The sequence below is a fragment of the Spodoptera frugiperda genome, chromosome 27, assembly GCF_023101765.2.
Source record: "Spodoptera frugiperda isolate SF20-4 chromosome 27, AGI-APGP_CSIRO_Sfru_2.0, whole genome shotgun sequence".
NCBI lineage: Eukaryota > Metazoa > Arthropoda > Insecta > Lepidoptera > Noctuidae > Spodoptera > Spodoptera frugiperda.
The window spans coordinates 4,947,167-4,960,606 of NC_064238.1; the positions used below are offsets into that span (position 1 = coordinate 4,947,167).

At 37.1% G+C, this 13,440-nt stretch overlaps 2 protein-coding genes across 5 annotated transcripts in view; one reads left to right on the forward strand and one right to left on the reverse strand.

The window, feature by feature from the left end:
- Positions 1-3,113, forward strand: part of LOC118263459 (LIM domain only protein 3) — a 60,049-nt gene extending 56,936 nt beyond the window's left edge. For all 4 annotated transcript variants that reach the window (XM_035575478.2, XM_050705264.1, XM_050705263.1 and 1 more), the window contains exons 5-6: positions 1,846-1,996; positions 2,270-3,113. In XM_035575478.2, the coding sequence (XP_035431371.2) occupies positions 1,846-1,996; positions 2,270-2,407 (289 nt within the window). In that variant the 3' untranslated portion in view covers positions 2,408-3,113. The remainder of the gene's footprint in view (positions 1-1,845; positions 1,997-2,269) is intronic.
- A 7,420-nt stretch (positions 3,114-10,533) lies between these two features.
- Positions 10,534-13,206, reverse strand: LOC118263506 (uncharacterized). The gene is made up of 6 exons (XM_035575540.2): positions 13,063-13,206; positions 12,910-12,980; positions 12,394-12,624; positions 11,842-12,012; positions 11,377-11,541; positions 10,534-11,241 (listed from the first exon to the last, which is right to left on the reverse strand). Exons 1-6 carry the CDS (start codon positions 13,094-13,096, stop codon positions 10,588-10,590), a joined length of 1,326 nt encoding a protein of 441 aa, XP_035431433.1. The 5' UTR covers positions 13,097-13,206; the 3' UTR covers positions 10,534-10,587.
- Between the last annotated feature and the right edge of the window lie 234 nt (positions 13,207-13,440).

Sequence of the window (13,440 nt, forward strand, 5' to 3'; positions counted from 1 at the left end):
CGCGAAAACGGCAATTTTCGCCGGACTGCGTCCGTTTAAATAATAGAAAGGTCGCGAAGATTGGAGCCGCTCTGAATGGTTTATATGTCACTTGTGAACCTTTCCCGTGTTAGTAGATCTCGCGCGACATTCTCGCCGAATTATATATTCATTCGAGTGCTTTTAGAATACAGATTCAACAGTTGGCTTCGTATTACGCAAAGCGCTCCTCGACTATGTCTTTTAAATGTTTGAACCTGATTCGTACTTTCTAAAGCTTAGAATACTTATAATTGTATCGTAGCAGTAATATGTTACATGTACGACTTGTAAATGTCTATACAGGTATTTTGGTAATTAGGTGGATTAAAGTTTGATAAACACGCAACAACTACGGTACGCCAGTGCAAACTGTTAAATATCAGGTACAAATCAATTTCCACGCCGGGCAGAAATCTGAATCCAATTTGCGGGCTGTCCGATCGGAGCGGACGGCAGATATCACGGGCGAATATCGCTAAACGGCTAAATAATTTAGTAGCAATCTGGCGGCGAGCGACGGCGGCAGCCCGCGGCGGAAGCCGCGTGTTGCGGCTCGCACGCCCGCCGTCCGCGCCGCTCCACGCCACCGCCACCGCTCGCCACCCACACCTGCAATCACTATCTTCACGCTGTCATGTTCTGACTTACTACAACAATGTGATGAAATGCCACGAAATGTAAATATACTCTAAGGACAGCGTTTCGAAATGAAGCGTTGATGAAATTGAAGGAGGTTTTTTTTTGTTCTTGGGTAGACATTGGATTGTTTTTTCGCTTACAGATTTTGATCAGACACCTCCTGAATGCTTTTGTCTTACTGCAGAGGGAGTAGAGCCAATGTACACGTTCGTTTAACGTGAAACGTCAAACTTGGCTTGGGTGCCGTTGCGACACAATGGCGCTTCGAACAAAGCTTAACTTGCACCCAGTCATTAAAATTTCGTTTTCCATCTTTTCCATTACGCAGCTGCAGACAAAAAATAGCGAAATAAAAAACGACGAGCCCAAAACAAAAGTCGGGAACGAAGAGAACAGGAAATAAAGTTAATTAAGAGCGGCGAAATCGACTGAGTTGCGGTGGAAATTGGCCCCTTAAAAAAGAGACATTTGTAGCGGAGCTATTGCGCTTAATTTTTGTGACAAGTGAAACAAAAGAGTTGGCAGGGTGGCGGAGACGCGGGGCGGGCGGGGGCTGAGACCGAGGGGAGATAAGGTCGCCGTTATCACCGGCGGTTCCGGGCGGACAGTGGCGAGTCGAAGGCGATACCTTTTGTTTTGCCACATTGAGGGATGCTCGCTTGCGTGACGTTATCGCGCCTTCTTCGTTCGCGCTGACCTTTCCACTCATGATAGTAAATTTTATTCCTTAGACGTTTTGTGGCTTGCCTTTCGAGTTTCTTTTCATCAAAGTAATGATGTTCGCGATTAGATCGAACGGTGCCTTATTAGAAATAGGATGCGTATAATTATTATTAACCTTAATAACGCGTGGGTTGTGTAGCAGGTTCCGGTAGCATCGCTAATTGGATCTTCCTGCTTGTAGCTTGCTTATTTTATATGTACTAACTAATGATGTGAGTGTCGCAATTAACCTACAAAGTCGATAATGATGTGTACGTAACTGGTGAACATGTGATTATGACTGAGGGAGCAAAAACTGCTTCTATATTTAAATACATAAATTATAAAACTCTCAGAATACGTTACAAATATTATTTAAGTTATGTGAGAAGAATTTTCCATGTTAAATTAAACCGGACTGAAGTAACTTGATACTTGCCATATCAGGACATTTAAATCAATGAGCTGCATCGTTTGTCTAAGGTTCTGCGTGGGTGACCGGTTCTACCTGTGCGACAACAAGATCCTGTGCGAGTATGACTACGAGGAGCGCCTCGTGTTCGCCAACATGGCGTACAACCCGCCGCCGCTTGCGCACCTCAAGAGGCAGACCACGCATCTACCACCACCACCGGTAAGACAATCTAGATACTCTTTTGTTGAAACTGTTCTAAATATACATACTCATTAAGTAATTATAAAAGCTCGTTCATGATTGAACATGCATTAATGTACGTTGTAAAATAAAAACAACACGCACAGAACAGAAAAACATTACATATGAACTCTCTTTAATATATTTTTATGTTACTGCATCGTAGATCAAAACAAGATCTAGATCTCGTTTTAGATACAGAATGTGTCTGGAGTTGATAGTCAGGAAGTTAATTAAATAAATTTTCTACAGACAAGCAACGCAATGAGCGGTTTGATGAACGGCTCGAGCCGCTCCGGTGATCTGAACAACAACATGTCGGGCTCGTCGCCGGCTCCGTTCGCCGCCCCGCCGCACCTCAAGCCACTCGGCCTCTCGGCGTCCAGCTGAGATTACAGCGCGTGAGACGCGGCCCACCCCTACGCCAAGTATCAAAACTAATCACGCGTGCTCCAAACAATGATTGATACTACAAAGTCAAACTGTTGCTGTTGCAAACGAACTCTCAAGTGTTTTAGCGCAGCTCTTTAAAGACAGAACTTTTGAAATTCGTCTCATTATGAACTTAACATGTTTCTAAGTGTACGTATAAACTAAAGCAAAGTAAATGCCAAACTGTAGTTAATGTTTCTGATTGTTTATGACAGCACGTAATTAGCGTACATTGTATGTAATTTTCTTGAATAAAATATGATATTACCTATTATGTTAGTTAGAGTAATGACTGGGCGAAGGAGGACTGTTTTAGTTTTTTTTCTCAGAATTTGATCTCAGATGAGCAATTATGCTGAATTAGAATATAGGTAAAGGATCTATGAATCTCTTTTTTGTATAAATTTGTTAAAAGTTGCAATATCATGTCTGTATTTTTCTCTTAAACGTATAAGTAATAATGAGTGAAGTTACTGTACGGATGAGTGATACAGTGCGATTCTTAGGGCTGTGAATATTTTCAGCGGTTTAGATGCGTTGTGGATGACGCGATATGGACATTATGGCGGGTCCACCGCACCGCTACGGTGAGCGGTGGGCCGCCGCGCCGACGCGCGTGTAAACCGCTGAATGTGTAACCGACCTAACGCGGGAATCCAACGAGCGCGGGTTTTAAGACTGCCGAATTGTCGTCTTTGATGGATGAATTGTATTTTAGAATAAACTATCAGTGTTAATGTAAATATTATAACCATCTATATGTACGTATTATAGTACAATCGATCGAGTCTCAAATTAATTAGGTGTATTTAACGATCAAATATTTAGGTTACTTTCAAATATTTTTAGTTCTAATCTGGCTAAGCCGTTATGAAAAATTTATTTGAATGATCAATTTTCGAATATATTTGTTATTTCTTTTTGTATGTATGTAAATTAACTGTTAAGTTTATTATGGACATTGTTACGATGTTTGTATTATTTATGTAAATAGAATTACTTACTAAGTATATAGACCATCGTCTTCTATTATATTATACCTATACAATGGTGATTATGAAATATTTGATTAAACTAGCAAAATGTGGATATTTATGTGTTTATTAAACAATACATAATTCGAAATAGTTCAAATTAGTTACTTTAGTGATATTTTAAATGAATACTTGTCGTCGTCTTCGGATGATTTATTAATTGTTTGCATTTAATTGTGTACAGTCGCCAATAATGTGTATTTTAAAATTATAATAGTCCTTGCATGCTCTATACGCGAGTATTTAAATCCATAGAAGTTTTAATGTTATACTAATTGTGAATCAAGTGTTTTATTGTCAGAGTAACCTTCACGGAGCAGATTTCAGCACCGTTCTTCGCCATGTGTACCCATTACTTCTCCGCTGAGCGGTAATCAAGTTGCAGCCAACCAGCATCCTCGGCCTCATCAGGGGACCACCACACGCTACATCGAAGATATGCAGCCTGGTTCTTCCCTACGGCCTCATCAGCGTCTAGGCACAGCATTCTCTGCACACGGTCTGAGGACGTCTTCCTCCCGTCAACGCAGACTATACGCCACTACGCAACTACCCTCGCAGCATTATTCCCCGACTCACCGTGGGACACTGCGAGCTTCACTACTCCGACTCACTGGAGTATCACCCTGCACCGCTCACCCGACTCACTGGGCATTCAGCGGCACAGTTCCGACTCACTGGAACTAGGGACATTCTTCACTGGCTCTGGCACCGCTCATATCAAGCATCGACAGCCGTCTCAACAGGATCGACCTCCGGTCTTGGGGGAATTGATGTGGCGACACGTCGCACATAGACTATCGACGAGCAAATCAACGGATGACGTCATAAATCCTGCATCGCACATATGAAGTTTACATGCGAATAAACATGGATAGAAAATCCCAACGAACAACAGTTGGGCAGAAAGTCAGGCATGATCACCTCGCCTGGTCGGAGGATCCTCCTTTTCTTAGGGAACTTTACTCTCTGTTCCCTAAATGTTTATTAAACAATACATAATTGTAGTTCAAATTAGTTACTTTAGTGATATTTTAAATGAATACTTGTCGTCGTCTTCGGATGATTTATTAATTGTTTGCATTTAATTGTGTACAGAACAAAATGTGTATTTTAAAATTATAATAGTCCTTGCATAGATCTATATTGCGAGTATTTAAATCCATAGAAGTTTTAATGTTATACTAATTGTGAATCAAGTGTTTTATTGTCAGAGATGGTAACTAGTTGATACATTTCAAGTTCTTCGATGTGTAATTATAACGTAGGTGATATGTTGACGACTGTACAAGCTCATGCATTCCTGTAGATGAGAGACGCACGGTTGTGTGCACACACACACACATTTGTATAAATATGAATGTGCAAGTTCTCTTATAACCAATGATACGACCAAAGATGTAGCTCATTAAAGCCTTGTTCAAGAATACAAACTTTATTTTATTTCTTATCCAATATATACGTTAAAAATACCCTTGAATCATTGAAACTCCGAACAGTATGTATTTATACCATTAGTTTTCACTATTAATCGAGATCTACAGTTAACAGTTGTCTAAATACTACTGTGAACTTTAAAGAATTTTTAAGATTTTCTGTGTATAGGAAACAGTAAAAGCAGTTATTGAGTGGGTAAGTAAAAATAGTTATTTCAATTTCAGTGATTTACATGTTAAAAAATAAATACCACGTTATTTTAGTTGAAGTTATGGTTATCCGCAACTTTATCAGAATAATAATTAAGTAACCAAGGGTCTTATTTTCATTGCATAATTTTGATTAATTTACATTTCTTGTACATTGATAAAATTAAGTGGGGCAGGATCTGGCATTGTCATTTGAAACTTTAACTTGAGAATGCGACAGTAGAAGACTTTTACTACTACAACTTGGTTAAAAAAGGAAGAATTCGTTAAAGTGTGGTACAAAGTGTAGATTCCTATAGAGAAGAACGAGCAAGAAAGTCCATAGGTTAAATGGCAATGTTATTCAATAGTACAAGTTTAAACAAGTCCTTTATATAAATTCGACTAGATAACTATAGATATATCCAATACAAATTCACTAAACGACGATAGACTACAAAACTCTTTATTGAAAACCTCAAAGTATTCTCTAAAGACCCTGACCTGTGTACAACGAATGCAATAAAGTACTCAATGAAAGAGAAAATGTGTTATCAATAGACAGGGCAGCGGAAATTCGAACACAGCACCTTTGGCAGTTGCGCGTGAATGAAGAGTAAAATGGTTTCATATCGGGGGCATAAAAATGTCGTCCGCCGTGCATTGTAGTGTTTACTGATAGCACCTGAAGAGTAACACAAAACTGTAGGGATAGTCAGCCAAGTGGTTAGTGGTGGGGAATTGAAAATGATATAGTATAGTTTTTTATGGAATGTTATCAGAAAAAATAATGTCGTGAAAGATCGTAATGGGTTATGATTTTTTATGAGACATGGGACAAACGAGCAGTCTGAAAAAATAATGTCTAAGAGGTCGTAGAGGGTAATTTTAAACGAGCATTCTGGTCATCTGATTGTATCTTTGAGATTAGCTTCGCAAGCAAAACTAGAGCAGTCACAAGTTATAGTGTAGAGTCACGATGGAATTTAAATATTAATTAATATTTTAAATTCTAAAGGATCAGCAACTGGTTAGAATTTTAAACTCTAAAGGATCAGTTGCAACTGGAAACGTAGAAAAAGAAAACAATGATTTCGAAATTTAAACTGATCAGTATCAGTGCATAATAAATGTAGTTTACTTCAACATTTGTTTGCGAACGCTACTGCTTACGGTTAGCGTGCAAAGAGGAGAAAAATCACCCCAATTTCCCGACCTCCCGCCCTCATTGTCGGCCCAGCACTCCCTGATAGAATTGTTATCGATGCCATCTTTAATTTCAGCACTGTAAACAACCACAGACATTACGAGCCAACACACAACTAACTCACCACTGAATTGAAATTTAAAACACAATTTATTGTATGTATTTTATTTTTTGTCGAGTTTAAAATAAAGAGAAAGTTTTGTTAAGATGAATGGACAGTTTTTATTACTTAATGTCTTCTTAACAACAAACAAATTGATGTTACCTACTATAAAACAATCACAGTGTTACGAATTAGTACTTGTATTCTGTAAGGCGAGAAGAAATCAATGGAACCAATCGCGTGCATTGTATACGAAGCGCATATCCAAACAGAAAGGGTTGACAATAAATAAAGGTGTGAGTTGTGACGAGCTCGCCAACCTTCGCAGCCGGCCTCCTCGAGCGTGAACTTCACAATGAGGTGCGTGAAAAATGGCTCCCACCGACGCGACGGCTCACAAATCAAAACTGTGAAACCGTTTGGCAAAAAAGTGAAAATAAAAAAACACAAATATAACAACGTAGGAAGCCGGGCGCACACCACTGATGGCTTCTTGCAATAATTTCCGTTTTCAATGAACGCGTTTTTCTTTTTCTTATCATCGCACGAACTAGGATGGTTGGGAATAAATTGAAATACAAAATTGATTGTTGACTTTTCCCGGCCGCTTTATTACTGTCACAAATAGGAAAGAGATTGAAAATTGCCTACAGAGACGTCGCCGTCGTCTGTAGATTTGATGATCCTGTAATCAACTACTTGCTAATGTACAATGTACATAGAACAAAACTGCACTAAGTACATTTTTGTACACCTTATCTTTACAACTATTATTCTTGAAAGTGCCTCAACGAGGGGTGATTTTATTTTATTTTTAATTGACTTTGTTTACTAGAAATAGTAGGTTAAGTTTTCAGTCCTATTGTAATGTAGGGTTTGAAGTAATGTTTGTTTATACAGTACTATTATTGAAAATACTGGGAAAAATCTTTAACATTTTCATGGTTCATCAAAGAAAAATAATCTATAAAACCTAGTAGTTGCACTTGTTGCGATTGCAATTTCTAGGGAGTTTAAAAGAAAATAGTGCAAGCGTAAGATTGAGATCACGAGATAGCACAATCTGCTGGACGATTTATTAAGTTGTTGGTTCTGGTTAGAGCGTAGTGGGTAACACGCGTTATCTTTCAATAGAACAGTTTTGTACTAAAAACAAATTGAACTTGCATTCAAATCTTGACTTTGTAGAATTGTATTTAAAAGGTTCATTTTACTTTTAACCTTAGAAGTTTAAAAATATATTATCTACATAATTAGTTAGATTTAGTTGAGAGGATCTTCAGGTAATGGAGTAAAATTCTTGCAAGTATTAATCTTATTAGGTTATCACTAATTATATCTTACACGAACACTTATGTAATATATATTGTTGATATTTGCTTTAACTTAGAACTGACTAAGAAAAATATGGTGTAAGCTATGCAATTGTTTGGAACAAAATCGTTGCTCGAAAAGCAGGAGTAGGAATAGGGTGATATTTAGACTGTAAGAGTCTGACTTTAACTCTCGCTTCTTCGAGCAAAGCATGAGAAGTCATTGGATGATTTCCCCTTTAACTACGCAATAGGTTGAATTTGAGTTTGAATGGCGACGGGGGTCGCAATGTATGAAAAATAAAATATAAAATGTACCTATTAATAATCCTTATCTTGATAAATAGACGAGCTATTATTTTTACGAGCTATTCCCTGTTTACACTCCTTAATGCCCGGTCAGGATGAGTTAACGACAGTTGTCAGTTCTTTTACCCTCCAGCAGGGATTTATATAGGAAAATGGTTCTTGCACATTGCCCATTTGTAAAGAACTCTGGACTTACATAAAATCCCGTCAGATTCACCATTTCTTCGTAGACCAGAGGAGGGTGAGGCAGGTCTAAGTAAAGTGGTCGAGCTATACCCCCGAAGCTCCTATTTTTATTTGAGTTTTAATTATTAAAAGTTTTATGAACTGCTTATTTCTTTTTATGAGATTGTTGAATTAATTCCTTTTGTTTGTTAACTCGACCCTCCTTGTATTATCAAATGCTAAAAGTTGCGTTTGTTTCACAGTAATTAATGTGCTGAATTGAAATCGTTGTTAGTACTTTTGCTATAATATAAAGTTAAGGCGCTACATTATTTTACTTGTTCTGCTTCAAGTTAATTTTGCAAAATGATATAATTAATCATTCGCTCTTTATTTTTCGTGTTGCTTTACTATGCAAAGTGGTTTTGTAAATGAAATTTTATTAGAAACTCCTTCACATGTCTCTAAAAAGGAGAAGACAGCGGCAATTTTATCTCTATAATAAAAAAGAGTGTCGCCCAACTTATAATACTGAGATGTTATTAGTCCCTTGTAGTAATGATTCATTACTTTCATACTATTATAATTTAGTTTATTTTGGAATTTAACCAAAGAAATATTAAGCCTCGTTCAGAAATCAAGCTAAAAGCTAATAAAATAAGTCTTAAAAGCAGGTTAGGGATAAACAAATGAAATATTATTCAAAGAATAATAAGTCACGTATTCCTCGAACGATAAATTCAAATGAATATGTTTTATATTCATTTCGATTGAGTGGGTTATTCAAAAATTTCGCCGTTATCACGTCCGTTGAATATCATAAAACATTTTAAAGTTCGCAAAGAGATATTTTAGAGTCGAATCTTCCTTCGGCACTGTGGGTTCGATGTAAGTAAATTTAACTTTAAAATATGCATAACAGTTTTCCGATGCGATCCCCTTTCGAATTTAAACACATCGAGTCGTATTAAGATACATTTCGATTCAGTGCACTTGGGAAGTTTCGGAAGAAAATGCTATTCAGTTTAAAGATGGAGCGGTTTCGGTGTAAAGTGTAAGATGTTAGGAAATAATGTGTGATGTTTGTTCGAATGACGAAGATCGCTACAAATCAAATTGTGAATACGGATAAAATATTCTATGACTGTTTTTTTTCTGTCGAGTGGATGCACATGTAATTTTTGGGGAAGTTTTAACGTAACGATGTAGATTCATTCGGTACCAGATACGATATTAGTTAGACGTTAATAAAGGAGGTACGATTTTCAGAATACTATTTAATTAATAATTTCTCCAAAATTTTAAGATGAAATATTATGGAGTGTAACATCTCTATGATGTTCCTCTACTTACTCTTTTCGAGAATAATGAGTAACATAACATAATAATATTTTTATATAATATTTTTTTTCAGATTTTACAACTGATCAAACTGTGATACCACCACGTATTGCGTTTTAAAATAAATCATTGTTAAAGCATCTCAAGCAACACAAAGTCCAAACTATGTAAGCCATAAAGTATATTTAAAGACCTTAACGCATCAGAAACAAATTTTCAAGAGGGTTGTAGACTTGGGAAGTTAAGTGTACTTAACCACGACTTGTGAAAATGCAAATAAGGAGCTTCGCCACGACATCGCGCCGCCGGTGTCGTCGCCAACCGAGACTCTCGCGGATTTGTCTTCTCCAGATATGATAATTAGTTTCACAATGACTCGAATTAGTAAGATAGAGGTAGCAAATTTTTATCAGGACATTTGTACCTTTTCTTGGTCAGTAAAGATGTGTAAGGTTCATTTCTGGACATTCGTAAATAAAATATAGGTAGGCTATATCTATTCATTTGAAGTAATATGGTTCTTAAAAAATTAACTAAAGATGGACCGCTATTGGTATTAAAATAAAAATGTAAAGTAAGAAAGAGTGCAGCTAAATCATTCATTTATTGCTTACTATTTGTGACGCACTGGTTAACTATAACCCACCAGTACAAACTACCAGTAAAATTACAATTTTAAATAACCTCTTGTTGTCTAAAGCAGACTGAATAAAACTCCAAACCACCATGTATAGATCTACTTATTCATTAAATTCTTAATTGCAGAATGCATAAATTCCGTCAATATGGTCTGGAAACTTGTTAATGCTATTAGAGCAAGCTACGGAGGCGTAAAGCTTGCAACCTTACTTAATTCTACTTATTCGACAAACTTCAGCGCCGCGTTAAGACGAGGGTCTTACCGGGTGCTTCATTGTAGTTTTATTATTAGCGAAGAATTAAACTATCGAATCATGAAGAAAATGTTTGATCAAATGAAAACCAAAGTACCAAACAATTAAAAGTTTAATACTCTGACAAATAATATCACAAAAATTAACATTAAATCAAACACGCCAAAATGAAGAATCCAAAGAAAAGACTTAAGGTATTAGACACATTGCTTCGGCCGGCGCTACGTACGGGGACGCTTTTGACTTTTAAGTCTTGTTGTTGAGCTTCCACACTTGGCTTCCTATCTGGGTTTTCTAAATTTCCTTCTTCAAGTTTCTTACGCTCACTTGTATATGTCTCTTTTGGCCAGGTCTTTGGTTCAACACTCTCTGATTCAGAAACTGGATGTGTGGGGGAAGATTCTTGCACTGAAGATGAATGTTCTGTCGTTGTTACTATTTCTTCTGGTTGTGCGGTAGACATGACCATCACACTCGAAGTATCAGATTCACTGTCTGTTGTGGTGTCTGGAATGGCCGAAGTGACTACGGGAACAGGAGCTATCGTGGTTTCAATCAAACTCACTACAGGTATAGGAGTAGTCTCTTGAACAATAACTTCTGGTGCAGGAGGATCTTTGTTAGCTACGTCACAAATATGCGTGCACTGCTCTTCATGGCATTTGTCTTCTGTGCCGCACGAGATAAAATTTTCCCATGCATACAACTGCTGGTACAGATGTGGCTGCTTGCAATCATTGTCTATGTAGGTTTGAAGTCCCACTACTTCTTGTTCACAAATAAGTGGGCCACCACTATTCCCCTAGGATAGAAAATCAAATCATTACAAACAATGCATTTTATTATAAAAAACATGAATTAGTTTTTAGGTAATTTATTTACGTACAGATTTTTTATTGCAAGTTTGAATTAAAAATGTATTTGCATAAGAACTTACTTGGCAGAAGTTGGGATCGTAGAGTGCGTTCTTGCTGTCATCGGTGCGAGAGCCGCAGGTCATGGAGTTAACAAAGTGTGGACCGCAGTTCTGGATGGAAGGCGGTAGCAGTTCAACAGCAAACTGGATTAAGTTCCGTTCTTCAGTCCAGTTGCCATCTTTTTTCTGTAAATCGTTTTATGAAACTAAGTCACATTTCACATAAGGAATAACATCCGAAAGGGTGTCAATAACCCATAAAAACCGACGTGAAACAACGCTTGCGTTGTGTTTCGTTGCGAGGGTGAGGTTACAGCAAGCCCAATTACCCCCTTCCCAATCTTCCCAATCCCCAATTACCCAACAACCCTTAAATTCCTAAGCCCCAAAATGCCTGAAAAGCACTAGTATTAGGCGGCGATTGCTTTCCATTAGGTGATCTGTCAGCTCGTTTACTGGTTCATATCATAAAAAAAATGTACTTACAACAAAAACGAGTATTGTGCAGGCCTTCTCTGTGATCTCTTGTTTGGGGCTGAGGTTAGCGACGCTCACTGCTGTAGTTATGTTAAACGGCAGTAGCACCTTCATCAAGGAGATATCAGTGCGCCACCACTGCGTCGCACTGTGGTTGTATGGACGAACTATTTGTATCACCTGTACAAGAAAATTATAAACATCAACTTCTATACACAAAATAAAATCAATCAAAATATATAAAATATTTCAATAAGCCATTAGTGAAATAGATTTAAAAGTAATTAATTTAGGTACAATGATGATTTTACTCGATTAGTTTCAAGCTATGCTAGAGGCTCATATTCATGAGCAGCATTCCGCAACACGATGCGTCGAGTTCCTCGTCAAACAGTTACGTGAGTAAGCGGATAACATAATAATTAATTAGGTATGTCTCACGAAAGTTATAATAAAATTAACATTTACACGATAAATGGTCAAATTAATATAAAATGATACATAAATCTTGAGAATTTATGAGGTTTTAAAATGATGCAAGCTTATTAACGTTTCCCATACCTCTCGTTCTTGTTCATCCTCATCTTCATTAAGCGTAAAATTCGTATCAATACTGATTGCGCCAAGTCTTGCTAGAAGTGTTTTTCGTGGGAAACCATTAGATTCCTCTGTGAGAATACTGGAGCCAACAGCGGAGCTGATCAACCACTCGGGTCTAATGAGCACTGCACCACGAAGGAATCTGGCTCCACTGCCGTCTATCACCGTCTCATCAGGGTAATATAAGAATGCCTAGAAACAATATTGTCCATTAACATTTAGAAGTATAGTTTGAAAATATTCGTTATCGATTCAAGTGTATATAGGCAAATATTATAGACTTATTTATATAAAAAACACACCACTATTATTAAAATTAATTTGTCTTTATCACAGTAGGCATGAAATCTGTTTCCTTACAAGATGTTCCACATTTTTCGTTGCTTCAGTTTGTTTCACTGTGTCGATGACATGTAACGTCAATACATCTTCAGCAGCTCCACAGCATCACAACAAAACAAGTTGCAACTGACTTACCATGTAAGGATAAAGTCCTCTCTTTATTTCCTGTTCACCATCCGCGTACACTTCGACACATAATGACATTGCTGCAAAATTAACAAAACATACATTTACAAACCAATCTTCCACAGAGGAAAGGAAAATACGCAAATAGCATTGTTGGGTTACCGAAACATAGTGCAATCAAAGTTTTAGTTTTCATATTTAAAGAAAACTATCATAAATATTTATAGGAAAACTGTATGACGTTTCACCGTCAAATACATTGCTGACCTGACAGTAGAAATTTCAAAAGAAGAATTGATATCATTTTTCTTAACATATTTTCACTGCCAGGTAAAACAAAGAGTTTTACATTCCTTCGCAAGTATTTAACCCTCATTTTTTCATTATGCTATAAATTCTTTCAACTCTCTCTATAGTAAAAATCGAATTAGTCGAGTCACGTCCCTTTATTTTTCTCCGCTATCTTTGACAAAGTTACGCCGACTCGAGTTAAAGACATTAATCAGAATCTCATCCGAGCCAAGATGTATTATCCTCAAT